Source organism: Thermobia domestica, chromosome 5 (genome assembly GCF_964235325.1).
Source record: "Thermobia domestica chromosome 5, izTheDome1.hap1.1, whole genome shotgun sequence".
NCBI classification, from domain to species: domain Eukaryota; kingdom Metazoa; phylum Arthropoda; class Insecta; order Zygentoma; family Lepismatidae; genus Thermobia; species Thermobia domestica.
The window spans coordinates 267,010,362-267,027,922 of record NC_137458.1 but is presented as its reverse complement, the minus strand read 5'-3'; the positions used below and the strand labels follow the sequence as shown (position 1 = coordinate 267,027,922).

Here is a 17,561-nt window from a genome sequence, read left to right as displayed (position 1 = left end):
TTTCTAGTATTATAAGTTGGTTCCTGTATTATACAGGGCGTCTATAAAGTCTTACCCCGGATCATTTGTTCCGAAACGGTTCGGTAGATAGAAAAATCAGCGAACACGTATCTCATTCTTTTTAGGGGCACACGCTTTGAGTGAAAAAGTATTGCCTCAGGGTCCCCTGGAGGGGGTCCTTGATGTGGTCCAACTCAAAATTTTCAAATGGCAAGGAGGGTCAAGTAGTTTATGTTGGAAAGGTATTCTTAAAAGAAAGAAGATGGTACCAGTCCCAAGTCCCTACACGACCCCTATGCAAAATGGCGGTAGGTCAAAATGTCAACACAGTGCATTGCAGATTCTGTGGCCACTCATAGCAATCTGAAATAGTGAATCAGATGTCAAAAGTGAACAACACATGTCGCATCATTTCAAAAGTACAACATATCGAGGTAAAATAAATTATCCCGTGGTTCTCCTTACGGTATGAAACGGGTTTCATCTCAAACGTTTCAAATAGACAGGTGTGTCATATTGTATGTTGTGCGAAAGATCTGAATAAAAAGTATTGTTTTAGCACGACTATCCAAAAATAATAATGGCTTCAAAAATATCGATCAATCATGCTTCCCCCTACGACATTTTACTAGTAATGAGCAAGAAATCACTACATAACAGACACGTGGATTTTCAAATTGTACGAAATTGATGTTTGAGGTATTGAGCTCAACTCTGTTAGCCATCGGAGTACGATATACTGTAGGTTTACTGTAGAAAGATTGGAAGAATTGCACACAGAAAGAAATAATATGGGACAAGGCTTTAAAAAGGGTACAGCTAGTTGTCAGGAATCGCCAATAATAATAATAATAAGAAGAAGAAGAAGAAGAAGAAAAACACGAGGAGAATCCTATTTTCAGAAATCACAACTACAATGAGACTTGACCGAGCTAGTTCTCAAGGTTACTGGCGCGTCTGATAAACACCCTTTCTGTACTAACATTCCATACACACAGGAACTGAAAATCCTTTTCTGTGCTTCGTGCGAAAGAGAGTTTGCTTCTGCGCCTGTGTAGCCACATTGTCTCGTTTACGTGTTAGTCAGCAACATCGACAGCTGCGGCAGTAAATTATTGCCTGTACGAGTTAATAGTTGTTTTTGCCTTAGTTTAAAGCAAAAAAAATCGAATCATTTACACTTTCATTTCTTATGCCATTTCGTGCTTTGTTTTCTCACTTACCGGCCATACAATGGTACACTCAGCGGAAAGTGGAAATAATTTTCCTTTATGGGGAATGTGGTCGAAACTGCTGAGCAACCTCTAGATGGCTCAATGAATTATTTTCTGACAGACCAATCGATCAGAAGTATGTATCCAATTTAGTACAGAAATTTCGCGAAACACAAAGTATAAAAGATAGGCCGATCTCGTCGACCTCAAGTGGATGAGGGCACAATGCTGGAAATTCTTGGGAACGCTATTATAACACCCCAGCAATCCTTGAGTGAAATTAGTGCCTCCTTGGGCATACCCAAACCCACAATCGGTAAAATCCTGGGAAAACATTCATTTCATCCATATAAAATGCACATTACTCGCGACCTCAGTGAGGATGACTTTGACCGTCGTCTTGAGTTTTGTGAAGTAATGCTGCAAATAATCAGTTTGTACACAACATTTATTTCAGCGACGAAAGCACATTCTTTCTTAATGGACGTGTTAACATCCAAAATTTGCGTTACTGGAGCGATGCAAATCCCCATATTTCAACAGAAGGACATACTCAAGAACCAAAGAAAGTAAATATTTGGGCGTGAATTGAACCATATCATAGGGCCTCTGTTCATTGATGGCACTTTAGCCGGAGAAAGATACTTAGAACGAAATTGCTAAGACTGAAGAAGGCGAGCCAGAATTTGATGCGGAAGGAATTATATTTCAACAGGATGGTTGTCCTACACATTATGATCGCACTGTCTGGATCATAGATTGCCTAACAGATGGATTGGTAGGCGAGGAGCAATTGAGTGGCCGATTCGATCAGGGGGACACCTGAAAACTGTAGTCTACAGAACGCAACCAACTTCATTACTGGAATTAAGGACCCGAATAACTAGTTTGTCGGGAGATACCACCGCTTAATTTTCAGCACGCACGTCAGGAATTTGAAGATCGTTTATATTATTGTCAGGAAGTGAATGGTGCGCAATTTCAGCATTTATTATGCTAAAGTTCAATCCAGTATTACACCATGTAATTCTACTCGGAATTTGATCATAGTGGGACTAGGCAGATGTGTAGAATGGCTTCTGCATCTACGCATGCTCAAACGACACAAACACAGATGAGGATTTTACGTACCTGGTTCAGATATTTAGAACGACACACTACTTCACATACCTTTCTATTTAAAAATAAATTGAGTTGAACACCATTTGGGACTCTAAGGTACGCCCTGGGGCGTTTATTTTATTTATTTATTTTTTAATATCGACAAGCATCGTACTTTTGAAACGATGAGAAATGTGTTTGTCTCATTTCACGTCTGATTTCTTGTAGATTTCTATGGGTTTCTACAGACATTTCAATGGAAACTGTTGACATTTTGACCGACCGCCATTTTGCACAGGGTTCGTGTAGGGACTCCGGACTGGTACGATCTTCTTTCTTTTGTACCTTTCCAGTGATATACTAATTGACCTTCCTTGCCATTTGAAAATTTTGAGATGGACCCGCCAGGGGACCCTGGGACAATACTTTTTCACTCAAATCGTGACACCCTAAAAATAATGGGATACGTGTTCGCTTATTTTTCCATCTACCCAACCGTTTCCGAACAAATGACACGGGGTCAGATTTTATAGACGCCCTGTATATGTAGTGTCTGTTGATGACTATTAAATATTTTTGATGATGATGATGATTATTATTTATTATTGATTATTATTGATTATTATTTTTTATTGATTATTATTTTATTTATATTATTTAAAAAAATAACGTTCCTATTGTCCTCAAATTATTTTTCTAGGATTCGTAAGTGTAAAGAATAGTCTTTATTCATATTATGCCATAGTAACTTAATGCAACTTTTCTTTACTGATTAACTTCGTTTCTCAATGACGGTGATATACTTTTCCAGTTAATTGAACGAAATTATAATTTCGATCTTACAAGTGCCTTACAGCTTCCGTTTTTAAACCTGGCAGTTGTTTAAATGTGAATCTTATAGCTTATCAAGTGCTAGCCGTTTGTATAATAGCATTAATGTGGTTATCAAATGCTGTAAATGTAACAAACGTGATACCTAAAGCGGTAATTTCTTCAACTGTCTGTAGGGTTACAACAATAGTTATATATTTGCTAACATAATATTTCGTTCAAATAAGATACTTTTTTTTAAAAAAAATATTAATGTTGTTTCTGCGCCATATATTAACAGTATCCAAATCGCTCTAGTAGGAATTGTCATTCATTATTTTCTGTTGAGATAATTTCACGTCATTTGCCTTTAGTAGAATCTTCTAGTATTTGATTTTCACAGAGTGCTCATTCATAAACAATGAGAAAATAGAAATTCCAAAGGATATCATTAAAGTATACCATTTTTTATGTAGTCTTGACTTACAGTTGCTTGACGAAGGTTTACTCCGTATTTTCTATTTGAAAATATACAGTGGAGACAGATTTATGTTAAGTAGTACCAATAAGAAATGTATGGTCTGTGGAGAAACATTTTTGTATATACAGTCTGTTTTTCAATGGTGAGTACCGTAAAATAAGATGCCTTCGGTCGTTTCCGGAATATTCTATGTTGATGCCCATAACACAAAGCATGAACATCACATTTGAGTGTGTGTTATTGCAAGATCAGAACAAGTCCCAATGTATGCACTTTCAATGTGAAAATATATTGGCAGTTAATTGCTGTTCTGTTCATCAAATATATACATCATTAGAACAAAATGTATGTTAAAGGAGTGTTAGATGCAAATTGCTGTATGTTTTGTGTCTATCAACAGAGTTATTCCAAACTTGTATGTATTGCAGAAGTGTGCAAGTGTTTGAGTGGCGTAGTATAAGCAGATACCGAGAAATACATGCATAATCAAAATGCTGCTAATTGGTGAGGTGACTTCAGTCGTTCCTAGGAACTATATCAGAGTTGTTGGAGGACGCAGGTACCTTTCTTATAATTAATAAAGACTGATGTCTGCCATTCGAGAGGTCTGTGAAGGGAAAATTAGGGTGCGGAAGACTGCTGAAAAATAATATCCTACGCACGACAATCATGGACAAACTTCACAAGCGCCTCAGAAACGGCATGGTGGACAACCTTTTTGTTTCTAAAGATCATATGGCAGGAGGTTTGGCGAAGTGTGGTGAGTGGGGTTTTCCTTTGCATTTGATGGACATACAACTGTTGGCACAGACCTACCTAAACAAACTTGGTCGGCACGAACATCGATTTAAGAACAACTGCCTAAGAATTGACTGCGTATAAGGATTTCTCAAGTGTAACAATAAACTCAACTCTTAGATTTGAGGAAAAATTAAAACGCACTCGTGTTGCCGTCGATCGGAAGCGTCTATCCGAATACTTTGACAACTTACAGACCACGTTGGATAGCGTTCCACCTGAGAATATTTTGAACTTCGACGAGACAAACTTTAGTGACCATCAGGGGAAAGCGAAAGTCATAGTCAAACGAGATGTCAAACATCCTGAAGTTGTTGATTCGTCAAAGTCAAGTACAAGCGTAATGGCAGGTACTACTGCAACAAGTATTATGCTTCCGTAATATAAAAGTCTACATACCTATATCCGACCTGGGTTGGAAGGCAGAATGCTTGGTGCTCGCTACAATAGGAATCTTTCTGGCTGGTTTGATATGAACATATTTGAAGACTGGTTTCTAACAATTTGTTTATCCTACCTGCGAAACCTTGATGGCCCCAAAGTTCTTATAGGTGATAACCTATCCAGTCACTTGTCCATGGAAGTTTTAAGCGAATGTGAGAAATCAGATATCCGTTTTGTATTACTACCACCACACTCAACTCATTTGGGGCAACTGTTAGATGTCGCCTTTTTTAGACCGCTAAAAACTGCATGGTGTAAATGTTTGGACTCTTGGAAGAGGAAGAATGGAGGTGTACTTCCAAAAAGCGTTTCCTAAAATGTTTCGTTCGACATTGAAAAAGGTCGAAGCAAGCAAAGTTCAAAATGTCCGCGCAGGATTTAAAGCCACGGGCATCTTCCCGTTAGACCAAACTGTACAGTTCTGAAAAAAAGAGCCACACATTGAGAAAAATGCTAATGTCACAGCTGAACACCTGCTAAGCTGAAAGATGCTCGTGCATCAAAAGCTGTCAAAGGACGAGGAAAGAGGATTCCAATTTTTGCAGGTAAAAGTGTTGGAGTTGCTGATTTACAAGGTGGGGAAGCAGATATTTATAATCCCAATAATAATGAAGCATCTAAAACGCTTGCTCCACCTGCCATGCATGGAGAGGAGACTGGACCTAGCCACCACGATATGGAAATTTATAGGTCGTATAATGTGAAGGAGTTTGTTTTTGTGAGATTTCCCGGTTCCACATAGGAAAATTCACTGAGCAAGTAACTTCTACATCCTAACGAATTCATTTCATGCATAAGATCAGTTGTAAGGATGCATATTTCATCTTCCCTGCCAATTATGGTGTATCCGAAGTCTTTCAGTCACAGAATGTGCGGAAACTAAATACCTCATGTGGCCTGCAAAGGAATTGCTTTGTGTTCAGCGATGTAAATGTCACAGAAGTGCAGTACTTTTGTTACAAGTTATGCTAGCATCACAGAAATTATTTCCTTTTGTGAAAAAGTGTAAAAAGCTTTTTCAGGCCAGCCATCCTGAATGAGGTTTCCTTCATTCACACCAGGCAAATGTCAGGGTGGACCTAACATATAGGTCCTAGGCCGCTTCCTTCTTTTCCCAGTCCATTCTTCCTTCCCTTTCCGCGGATAGTGTGCTCTCCGAGGGAAGTCATCCCTCAAATGAGACGGGCTAACATGGCCGTAATTGCCAAAAGCCCAGAAATCTAAATCTTAAACCCTAATATGTTTCTGTTGTATATTTTTGGCTGGTTATTATTCACCACAGCACTTGTACAAGATAATATTGTGGACGCCGCGGCACCACTGACCTCCAGTTCCGTGCAGTGAAAGTGTTTTGTTGACTGGCCGAAATCACCCCACTTCATGGGACGACTTCGGCTTGTGTGTATATGGATGTTTGTTTGGTGCATAAAATGCAACTGCAATCATGGTGATAAAACTCATTTGAGAGATAAGCATTTATCACCATTTTTCGGTCAGAAACATAGTTTCTGTTGTCAATATAGAGTCAAAAGTGTCCGGAGTCACATCATTTTACGGTACGTAAAAGCGCTAAAATATAAAATACTTGTTGCAATTGGTTTTACCCGTATAAACTCCATGTTGTAAGTCGTTCAATTGATTTTTAACATGAATTAAAAATATGTGTCACTTTCTTTATGTTACTTATGTTTGAACACTTAAAATGCACATGTGTCCGCATTATTAAACATTAGTGCCTTCCACTTATATAGATTACCTGTATAATAGTGACTAGCTTTCTACATTATTCAGTCTAAATTAAAACTAGAGCTATAATACTAAGCAGCAATTGCTCATGTCGCTTCTGCACATTTTCTACGTTAAATTCTGCATTATCTTCTTGATGCATCTATCTCCACAAAGCTAATACATCACATAATTAATTACACTTCTGTTATTCATCAAAACTCTTTAGTAACTTTTTAAACCTACTAACTTATTTTTACTTCTGTTTATATATCTTGATAACACCTCTTTACTTTTCTTGTCAAAATCAACAACTACTTCGCAGTCAAGTTGCGTCTCAATCTTTAGGCACTTCCTGCACAACTATAGTAACTCCAGGAGGCGACAAACCAGGAAAGTAGGGAGATGTCAGAGAATTTGAGAAAAAAGTCAGGGAATTCTGCTAAAAGTCAGCGAATTTCGATGTGCGAAGAATGATATTTTTAAATCATTTAAAAATGAAAATTTTTAGACGATTTCAGACAGTTTTTATTGGCAACTTCAAACTAAGAAACTTATCTGTTTTTTCCACGAACAATGGTAACAAACTTATGTTCTGTAGCTGTGCGCATTATCGTTTGCTTTTCGCTTTTGCAGTGAAATATCATATTGGTGAATCATCCACAAAACGCAGTTAGATTCACGATCAATGGTAAATCATTTTCAACGCACTCATAATTCCAACCTGTTTCTTTTTTCGTTCCCATTAGTTTCGATTCCTTTTCGAAATTAAGTGAAAATAACTGGTTAAACGATTTTATTCAAATCGAAATCGCAAAACAATTATGACTCAGTGTTCTAGAATTGGTCAGGGTTTGAATCATTTTTACTAAATATTTTGAATACTTAAGTGTAATGAGTAAAGAGATGTTGTTAAAATGATCTTGATTTTCTCTTATTGAAATTCAAATCTAGAAAGAAGATTTTCAATCAATGCGCAATGTGTTAGCAGATAATTTAAAAGAACAAACTTTAGTAGTACACAAACTTGTGTACGATTCAATATCTTCTGGTAATCTTGAGAAACTATACGCATAAGCAAATCAATGATTCATTGTGTACAAAATGCTCATACTCGTTTTGCGGAAGCAACAAATCAACAAGGGGAAGAGGAAAAGAAGCAAAAAGCAGCTGAAGACAAAGTAAAGATCATTCTGAACTAGATTGAAGCTAAGACGACTAAAATAATGAAAGATGTGCGCGATATTGATAAAGAAATAAATCGTTTGAAGAAGTAAAATGAGTTCTAATACTATTTACGAAGTATTTTTTTAAAAAGATATATGGCAGCCAGCTTCATATACATACATCCACCCGTTTTCGATGAGCGTCTCACTAACTTTTCCTTTCGTATATGACGCACTTCCATCATGTGACTAAAGTTACAGATTTAAATTTTAGGGAAGATATTTAACTTCTTGCTTTGTGCAGGAATTTTTATTAGGTCAATGTTCTGTAATTTCAGAACAAAATTATGTATGAGGAGAATAACAGAATATTATTCGTTATTCTAGTTAATTAAGGACACATATACTGCTTACATATCATAGTTTTTTTTTTTTTTTTTTTTTTTTTCTTGTTTACTTTTTTTTCTTAAAGAAGTGTTCTGGAAAACCGAGAAAATTAGGGAATTATTTCCCTTAATTTTTGTAACTCAACCCAATCTTCCAACGTGTTTGTGTACTGAAATCTCAAATGTTTTATAAGTGTATTGATTAATTTTATAGCTTAAAATTTCTTACATTTTATCAGTCGCTTTATTTGCATACCGGAACAATATATGTTTATCTCCGTATTCAGAGATAACATACCCTTCTTTGCAAGGTAATGTTGTTATTAATAACTAATAATAATAACGTTTACACACAAGCAAAAGTCTCAGCTAGAAAAGCGCATCATACTGATACTAAAAGTTTCGAATAAGAAACCCTACAAACTAAAATGTGTAGAAATTATTTCTCCAGAATATATGAGAATTGTACTGCTACGTAAGTATAGATCTAGTGTTATTTCGTGTTTAGTTTCAAGTGAGAAAGTCCGTATAGCGAAGCTGTGGTGGTCCCTCTATTTTCACCTTTTAAAAAAAACTTACTAGACTCAGATGTCGTTGCGTGATCCTGAAGTTTTTAATATTTAGTGTTAAAGTTGGGCAGCTTCTTCAAATCTTGGTTCGAGAAAAGCGAAATAGGATTTTTTTATAAATTGAGCTACCCATAGTTAATCAAGATTATTAAGATTCATGCGATATGCCCTTCGTAAAATAACGTACCTGGACGCTGTACTATAACATCGAATGGTCAGTTCGAAGGAAGTTAGACAAGAATTTTTTTTTATCGTAAGTCGTCATTAACACTTCTTAAATAGTCGATAACAAGAGGCAAATAGCATTAGAGGTCTTTAATCGTCTCCGATGTGTTTTCCATAATCTTTCGAGACAAATATAGTTTGTAAAGATTATTATGCAAATACTTTTTGTAATTTTTAGCAACAGTTTTTTTAATTAATTAATTAAATAAATTAATTAATTTATCAATATCAGAATATGACTTGAATGTCTGCGTCGTCGCCGTTTCGAGCCCTAGATGACAGCATTCCAACCATGTTTAATCTGTTGGAATGAATTGAAGTTATTGCTTACCTAAGGTATTCCGCCCTTCCACCATAGATTGTGCTCGATGTGATGGTCACCAATGTGGACCATTGTATGACATCGCAGTTTTCACTACAGCGGACTTCCCATTGTTCTATTCAAGTTGCAGGCTTTCCAAAAGCACAGTAATCCATAAGACTAGCATCTAGACCAGTGGTGTCCCATAATGAGTCTGAGGGCCATAACAGTCTTAACTAGTAAAGTGGAGGATAGCTAATAATAATAATAATAATTATTATTATTATTATTATTATTATTATTATTATTATTACGCTAGAAAAGAAAAATATAAAAAATATATATTTGAAATTATACGCCTATTTAATGTGACAAATGAGGGTGACTAGCAGCGTTTACAAGGGCTGGGATATCTACATTCATTCCTATTGTTAGCTGCAGGAGATGTAAAAGAGAAGAATCTCCAAGCCAGCTTCTGAAGCGATTCTTCACAATTTTCATGGTGGAAAATTCACTTTCATACAAATAAGTGCTATCAAACATTGACACTCTAAATTTAGGGAAAGGTGTTACCGTGGATTCCCGCGCCTTTTTGTTGTACAGAATCACTAAATGGATGCCTTATTTCGAAAGAAGAGTGGAAACATTAAACGAATGACTAAATATAAATGAAGATAGTATCAGTAATAACAATCGTAAATCGTGAGAGCTTTGTGGGCCGCTAAAATGGTTTGGCGGGCCCCCATTTGGACAGCACTGATCTAGACTCTTAAGGGAAATATTTTGGAACTAAATAGTACGAATGTCATTTGCAGCTGTTATGCGTCGAATGAAAGCCAGCGACATTTTTATTAAGGAATGGGGCACGAAACATGCATACAGCTTATGTTTCTGTAAATCCTCCATTACCATTTGGCAAACAGTTTCCTTAATTATCCCCATGTGATATGGTACTAACTTTGGACTAACATTTCGGTCATTCAGAATGATTTCCCGAACTTTGTCAGTCATTTCAGTTGTTCTGTCACACGTTTTTGATCCTGAGTGCTCATTTTCTACAAACTCCGTGTTAGCACTGAACCTCTTATGTCGTTCAAAAAACACAGCATCAGGAAAGGCAGTTGTCCCCCTAAACCATTTACAACGTTTTAAATGTTTTCTTACCTTTGGAGATTTCGGTAAGCGCGCGCAGAAATTGATAATAACTCTTTGTTCCATTGTTGAAACGATGACCTGGTATCACAAGTCTGTACTTAGCCGCGTCACGTGCTGGACTGATGACCGGTCGAGTTGGACATATTTGCACGTGTTTTCAAAATCATACACCAGATCATCACTGTGAACAACTTTCGTGTCGAAATTAACTTCACAGAACAAAGAAAAGAACTCGTTTCAATTACATCACCGTATACAATCGTTCGGCCATAACACAGTGTGGTAATGGATTATCACAGGCCACTATATTTCGTATCTTTTGTGGCACAGATCTTGTAAATTACACTGCCGCTTTCTTTGGATGCGATTTGCTGTTGAGGTGGCTGCTATGCATAACGTTTAGTCAGGACGCTAACAGTGGCTCATCCTTCCACAAAGCCATTGTTCCGATATTGTTCTACTATGTGGAAAATGTTAAAGTTTGCATGGGAAGGAGTCATGATTTATTCTTCCTAAAAGCGATTTGCCCAATACACCTTCATTCTTACACAACAGCTGTAAGACGGATATTCGTATGCCTACAGTTTTGTTTCTCATTAATATTCGGTTTGCCGGGTGTCGCTGTCGACATGCTCCGGTGGAAACGTATCGCCCTTTGACGCATAGCATACTAGATCGTTTTAATATGAGATTATGTTTTTTAAGTGAGGAACTTGAGATCGATGTTTAGAGCACAAAAGTTCCGCATAAGATATAAGATTTGCTACAACTCTTATGTCAATTTCAGTATTTAGCAGTCATTTCATGCTCTTGTTCCTAGGATTACGGAAGCTGCCAAGGCTTGCCGCACAAAGTCAAGAGGGTTTTGTTTCACTAGCTAAAATTTTGTAGTAAAGGTCCTAAAGGTGTGTCATCTTTTTTTTTTTTTTTTTTAAGTATAGACGTTAGATGTGAAGACATGTATTTTGAGTATAATAAAGATTATTTTTATTTTTAGGTCCAGCTCTCTTACAAGCTAAAACGAAAGAAGGAAAAACAGCATTAGATTTTGCAGCGTCAGAAGATATTCGGGAGTTGCTCATTTCATTTGAAAAGAAGAAGTCTATTCATATGGACATCACAAGTGATAGTTATGATCTCAAGTGGCTCGAACAAATACACGAGAGAACCCCAAAGGAAGAACGGTGGAACTTGAAATTAATATTATTTCTATTGAGTAAGACAATAGAGTTTTACTGTCGTACGCACATGTTGGAACTTGTTAGGTGTTCATTATCTGATGAAAGTGAAAAGAACAGGTTTAGTGTTGCTTCGTTAAGGAAGGAAACTGAAAATCGGAAGTTGGATGTGAAAGTGGATTCAGGGCTTTATTTCGCGGACCTAAAGATGTATCTAAAATTACATGAACTGATGTGTCACTTGCAAGATATCAATAGTGTTAAAGAAGAATTCGAATTGAGTGTAGCATTTGCACATGTAAATATGTGACTTGTGTTTGGCTAGTTTATATATATTTTTTATGATTGTTTACTAGTGCATGTACTGATAAAGTACAAAATTACTTCTGTCTGTTTTGTGAAATATATAATGTAGATATCGTAATGAAATCTGTTTATTTACACATAGCTTGTGGGTTAAAAGCATGCTAATTTTTTTTATTATTTTTTTTAATGCATTAGTATGCAGTAAGCTAGTACAAAAAATTTTTATCGTACGAATTCCCATAAATATTTAGTTTCTTGTTTATTAGTTTTTAAAAATTATCTTGTTCGGCGAATTCTGAGAGAATTCTAAATACTTTTATATTGAAGATGAGATTGTGATACTAGCTGTTTAAAACCTTCGTTTTTTAAAAAAAAAAAATATATATATATATTTGAACGAAAGTCATCTATTTATCTGCATTTTTATTTACACTTAAGTTTCAGTGCTTATTGAATATATGTATATATGAGTAATTAAAATAGGAATCAGAAGTTTAAAATGTAGCATATCGCAGTTCGTATTATTTCTCTTTTTCAAAAAAAATAGAAGTCTGTCAGGAGTGGTTGGTTCTTGAAGCTAATGTGTTTTAGTAATATCTAAAAATGTCGAACTAGTTCTTTAGTATTATATAAAACAAATGAAGTGATTGAGTGGAAAATTAACAACAACGGTGATATTAGTAAGTATTAATAGTTTACAGAAATCATAATATACACAACCCATAATATGTGTCAAAAGTGTAATTTGTTGTGTTGAAAGATTTAAGAAAGAAAAAGGAAAAAAAAAAAACTACTGAATCTGATATCTATATTTGAGTATATTACAGTTTATCTTTTTATGTTGATTCGTTCTAGTTTGTGATCAGCTTTTCATATATAAGAACTGTTAGGTAAATGTAAACCTGTCCACAGTTCTGTCCAAATAATTCTACTGGAATATTCAATGTTTCTTTGCAGACTTAGTTAATTGTTCAGCGTGCCGACATTCCATGGTTCGATCGTAAAATGCCAGTGTTATTGTAATTAATATGAAGCATGAATTCCTTAATTGTAAAGTGAGCGTGTAGACATCTTCTAAACGTAAGTGTTAAAGCTGTTAGAAGTCTCAAATCTGCAGCAAGTTTCTAATAAAAATTTCGGTCCGGATTACTGTATTTTTTCGTACGAGAAGGTTATAGCGATTTCAAGATACTTACCATAATGCAATATCTTCCTCATTCGTTTGTACTCATTTTGAGAATGTTTGTACTCATCTTTCACATATTCACATATCACAATACTCTCATGTATTCAAGCGAAAGTTACTTTTCCTTTTTTTTTTCTTTTTTTCTTTCTTTCTTAAAAAGGTCGTATGAGTTCAATTATTTAGACTACTTATAGTGTGCGAAGAATACTTATCCACTAGATAAATTTTTCGTAAGCAGCCAGGTAAAATAATAATATAATAATAAATGAAAGTGGCGCATTGACATGGTCCATTTGAAATGCGAAATTAAATACAGTAGACTCCTGTGTATCCGGCCTAATATGGTGGAAGGGCAGGCCGGATAACAAAAACGCCAGATAAGCGGGAGTTCTATGAACTCCAAAGTTTTCCCTGCAATATTGGCCCAATTACAGGTACACCTTTTCCTCTTAAGTGTTCATGCCACAAAAATAAAGCTTCCTCAACTTCTTTATGCGTACCTTTGAGCATGTTTTTTCTTACTTTTATTCCACTTCGACTAGCTTGTGCAGCACACCACTTTTCAATTTCTGCTCGATTTTTTCCAATCCCCCACTGTGCTTTTCCCAACTCCTAACTTCGAAGCTATATTTTTTGCTGTTACACAAGAGTCTGTCGTTGTATAGCACGTAATTCTCCTCCTAGTCACTGTAACTTTTTATTCGTGAACAGCGGCAAGCATACTGTATTGAGGTCCGTTACACACTGACGAAACAATGAACAAGGAGCAGAACGCTGCTCTTTTCCTGTCACAACTTGTATTTTGCACACGACACGTGGGAGGATCGTAGCAGACGCCCGCTTCCAATTCCTTGGCAATGTTGACAATGCAACACCTTGCCTTCCTCCTTTAATTACGATTAAAGAAAACTAGGCCGAATAGTCGCGAGCCGGATACTCGGAAGTCTACTGTATACTTTAACAGAGACAGATACCGTACGTAGTCGCATGTATTACCAATTAAATTTACAATGTTAATGTAAAAATTGGAGCGGTAATTATATTATTCAAGGAATTTGCGTTATCGGGGAATAAGTGAGCTGACTGGAAGCTTATGTGCAATTGACGCTCTGAAGGTATATAAAAATCACTGCAATTATAAAATAATATGTAAATAAACCGTATTCCCATTATATTTCTGCAGTATTCAAATATAATCACTAACTTTGCACCCTCAGATTACACTTACACTTCAACAGTAAATAAGAATACGTTCAGTATCATTATTAATCAACTGAAGTATCGCGCGCAAAGAGTAATTGCATTACATAATTCATTCTCCCTGCTTTCTGGTTTAGATGTATCAGCAAGAGAATTGCCTTCTACTTGCCTATCAAATTCTAAAATAATCATTGTCACTTCATGAGATTTATCTTAAATTCCTACATTAAAATTTCACAATAATATTAATGGCCAGTGGCGGAAATGTTTTATCTGCAGTTTTATTAATCTTAATTGAATGTTTTTCTAATCGCTTTGCCCGTATATAATCACTAGCAAATATTGATAACAATGTTCTTATTCGCAACAAGAGACCAATAGCTTTGTGAATAGCTGTTGTCTTAGTTTCAAGTGTAGTAGTTCTTTGGTTACTTTAGTAGCGAACATATCTTTCAGTTATGGATAAATTTCATCTGAGTACAGTTTCCATATTAGTATAATTTGTCATAGCTGTTTTAAATCTCGCCGTATAATTGTTTCGTGTTTAAATCTTGTATTTTTTCAGCAAGTTTCGTTCTTGTTTGATTAGAAACAAGATGAACATTTTCACAATTTCTGATGCCATACAAGAATAAAGTATTGGTACATGCGTTCTTGAATTGATAAGTCTCCTACAAGTTTTACATGATTTTATTTCAAGATCCTGTTTAACGATTTTCTCTCTCTTAGTTTTGAGTCAAAATGAGCGGCATATTAGTAATATTGCAGTGTATTAACTAAATCAATTCATTCTTCTTCATTTCATCTTAGAAATTCCAGTGAGACAGAGATAAATTTTGCGAATATATATATATAGTGTACTTCTGTTTATGGATATTTTATATTAATACTGTATCTTGTTGTGTTTGCAGAGTTCTCTCCATAAGTAAATTTTATTTCTTCCAAAAGCTAAACGCCTAATTACTCGTGAAAACATTTAATTCCCATAATATAGTCCAGAAGTACAACTTCGTAGTATATGCGAGTAAACACGCTAATGAAAACAGCAGAAAGGCTTAACTCGGTTAAGTGATGCAGTGAAGTCGTATATGATCTTTGTGTCTGTTCACGCAGAGTTTTATTGCTACTGGTCTCTTGTGAGTTGCCTAGCTGAACTTGTACAGTACCTTCAAATTTAATGGAAATTTACCCTGTAGCCAAAAGAAACTTGCGTTAATTTGTGTTGTGTGATATTAGCTAGCAAGATGCAAATAGATGCTAGCAAGGCACTTCTTGTGTAAAACTCTTCTATACACTCGTAGATGAAACATACGTACGCTTGTGATATTAAGTCTAAAGAAGGTGAAAAAATTGCACTTGTATTTGAGTACATTCTACCTTACAGAAAATGTGTGGGTCTATTTTATAGAAACAGGGCAACAGAACATTTTGACTAATATACATATGAAATTTCAATAAGAATTTGTTATTTAGAAGTATATGTGTAAACTTGGATGAAACAATATATATGAATGTATTAATTTTGGTACTAGTGAAGAAAGAAGCGTTGGTTATATATAGTAATCCATATTAAATTCACATCACAGTGACTGCAGGTTTTTCAAAATATTGTGTGAAGTGTGGTATAAAATTGCGTTTAATTTATTGGTATTTTCCAAGACATGGTACTTATCTGTTAACTTTTTGAAATACATGTAAATTTATGTAAATATGAAATCATCTTCAGTCAAGTTAAGTTTAATATTCAAACAAGAGCCGTACTAGATACGGCTAGACTGGTTAGGCTTACTTCAAAATAGTTTCATATATCTTCATAGATACAATGTCTGGTTCAAGGAAAACTAAAATCTCACAAATGTAACTTCCGTGCTCTGTTGGTATTTTCATAACATCTGATAACTCCATTCTAATAAATTACGTTCTACACTTCACTATTTTGTCGTGTGTAGGAAAACAAAATCGATATTTCTTTAACAAAATACTATAAAGAAAAAACATTTTGCAACCCAGCCTGTTACAATATTTGTGAAACTATTTCCACGTCTTTGCCATTAGCCCCTTTCTTAAGCGTTAACTTTATACTCCCAGCATTATCTAAATTATGAGTAGAGGGGAGTGTATAAATGATTTGAAATGACTGGTTGCCTATAGATCGCATGAAAACTTTTTAACTGAAAAGTTCTTTCTTCAGTATTTTCGAATTGAACAGTGAACTTCAAGTACATTTCATATACCAAAAAAGAAAGTGATAGAACTTCTAGATTCCCGTCATTAACTAGGAAAAACTATTGAAAATCCTAGATTAACTGGAATCAAGAATTTAGTTAGTGGACTCATTTTTAAAGTTGGCATATCTATCGGAGTTTGAATTGCAAGTGAGGTGGAATTGCTCATGAGTTAAATAGGTCGCATAAGGGTTGAGAATATTTGTGACTCTTATCTTCTGACTGATCATAAGGGATTGTCTGGACAACCTACTGCCATAGAATTTACCATATTTTATATTGAAGACCTATTTCAAATAAATAAATTTCAGCTCATAACTTGCAGTATTAATTTCGAACTCATTTTTAGTACATAAATCCCAATTTATTGATGTCATTTATAGTGCCTCTATGTTTATGAAGTTCACAATCCATTTCCATAAACGAACAAAATATATATCACCTTGCTCTCGGGATTCTTAGGAATGATCTTTTAGTAGTACATCATCGATCAAACACTATCATTATCTCTTTATTACACCTGCCGAACCCTTCAGAACGTATCTTAAATATTCTTAAACGGTTTCTTCATATTATCAAACAGTTCCTCATTTTTTCCTGTATCTTATTGACATTTTCGAAGGCTTATAGCAGTAGATTTTCTTTATTTTCAAGTTTTTGAAACATACAATATAAGATTTCAATATATTTGATAGATTTATTCATTGCTTCTGTTCTGGAATTCATAAAAATCATATTTTCTGTTCTGTCTTCACATCTCTATTAATAATACTGCCTAGGTTCATAAACCGAACAGTATACATTGCATGAGTAAACTATGTATGCATTCCTTACGTTTAAAACTACGTAAATAAAAATACACTTTGAAGAAAGATGATCGTAATATTGTGCGTATTGACGATTTTGGTTTTGTGAACTACTTTGAAATGAACTACTTAGTGAGGTAGATACATTGCAGTTCAGAAAATAATTTTCTGTACGTAATTTTTATATATTTTCGTAATATAGTTTTGTATTTTAAGAAAGAATAAAAAATACTCTCTTGAATGAATGAAAATAACTAGTCATTGCTTTATACGGTAGTATTGCGC

General features: G+C 35.1%; 1 protein-coding gene across 10 annotated transcripts in view; it reads left to right on the top strand.

Annotated features, from left to right (window-relative positions):
- The window catches only part of LOC145686586 (uncharacterized), a 678,364-nt gene extending 661,374 nt beyond the window's left edge, over positions 1 to 16,990 (top strand). For 9 of the 10 annotated variants that reach the window (XM_081760035.1, XM_081760038.1, XM_081760040.1 and 6 more), the window contains one exon: positions 11,373 to 16,990. In XM_081760035.1, coding sequence (XP_081616161.1) covers positions 11,373 to 11,863 — 491 coding nt within the window. In that variant the 3' untranslated portion in view covers positions 11,864 to 16,990. The remainder of the gene's footprint in view (positions 1 to 11,372) is intronic. The other variant, XM_081760042.1, reaches the window with a different exon arrangement.
- The last annotated feature ends 571 nt before the right edge of the window (positions 16,991 to 17,561 follow it).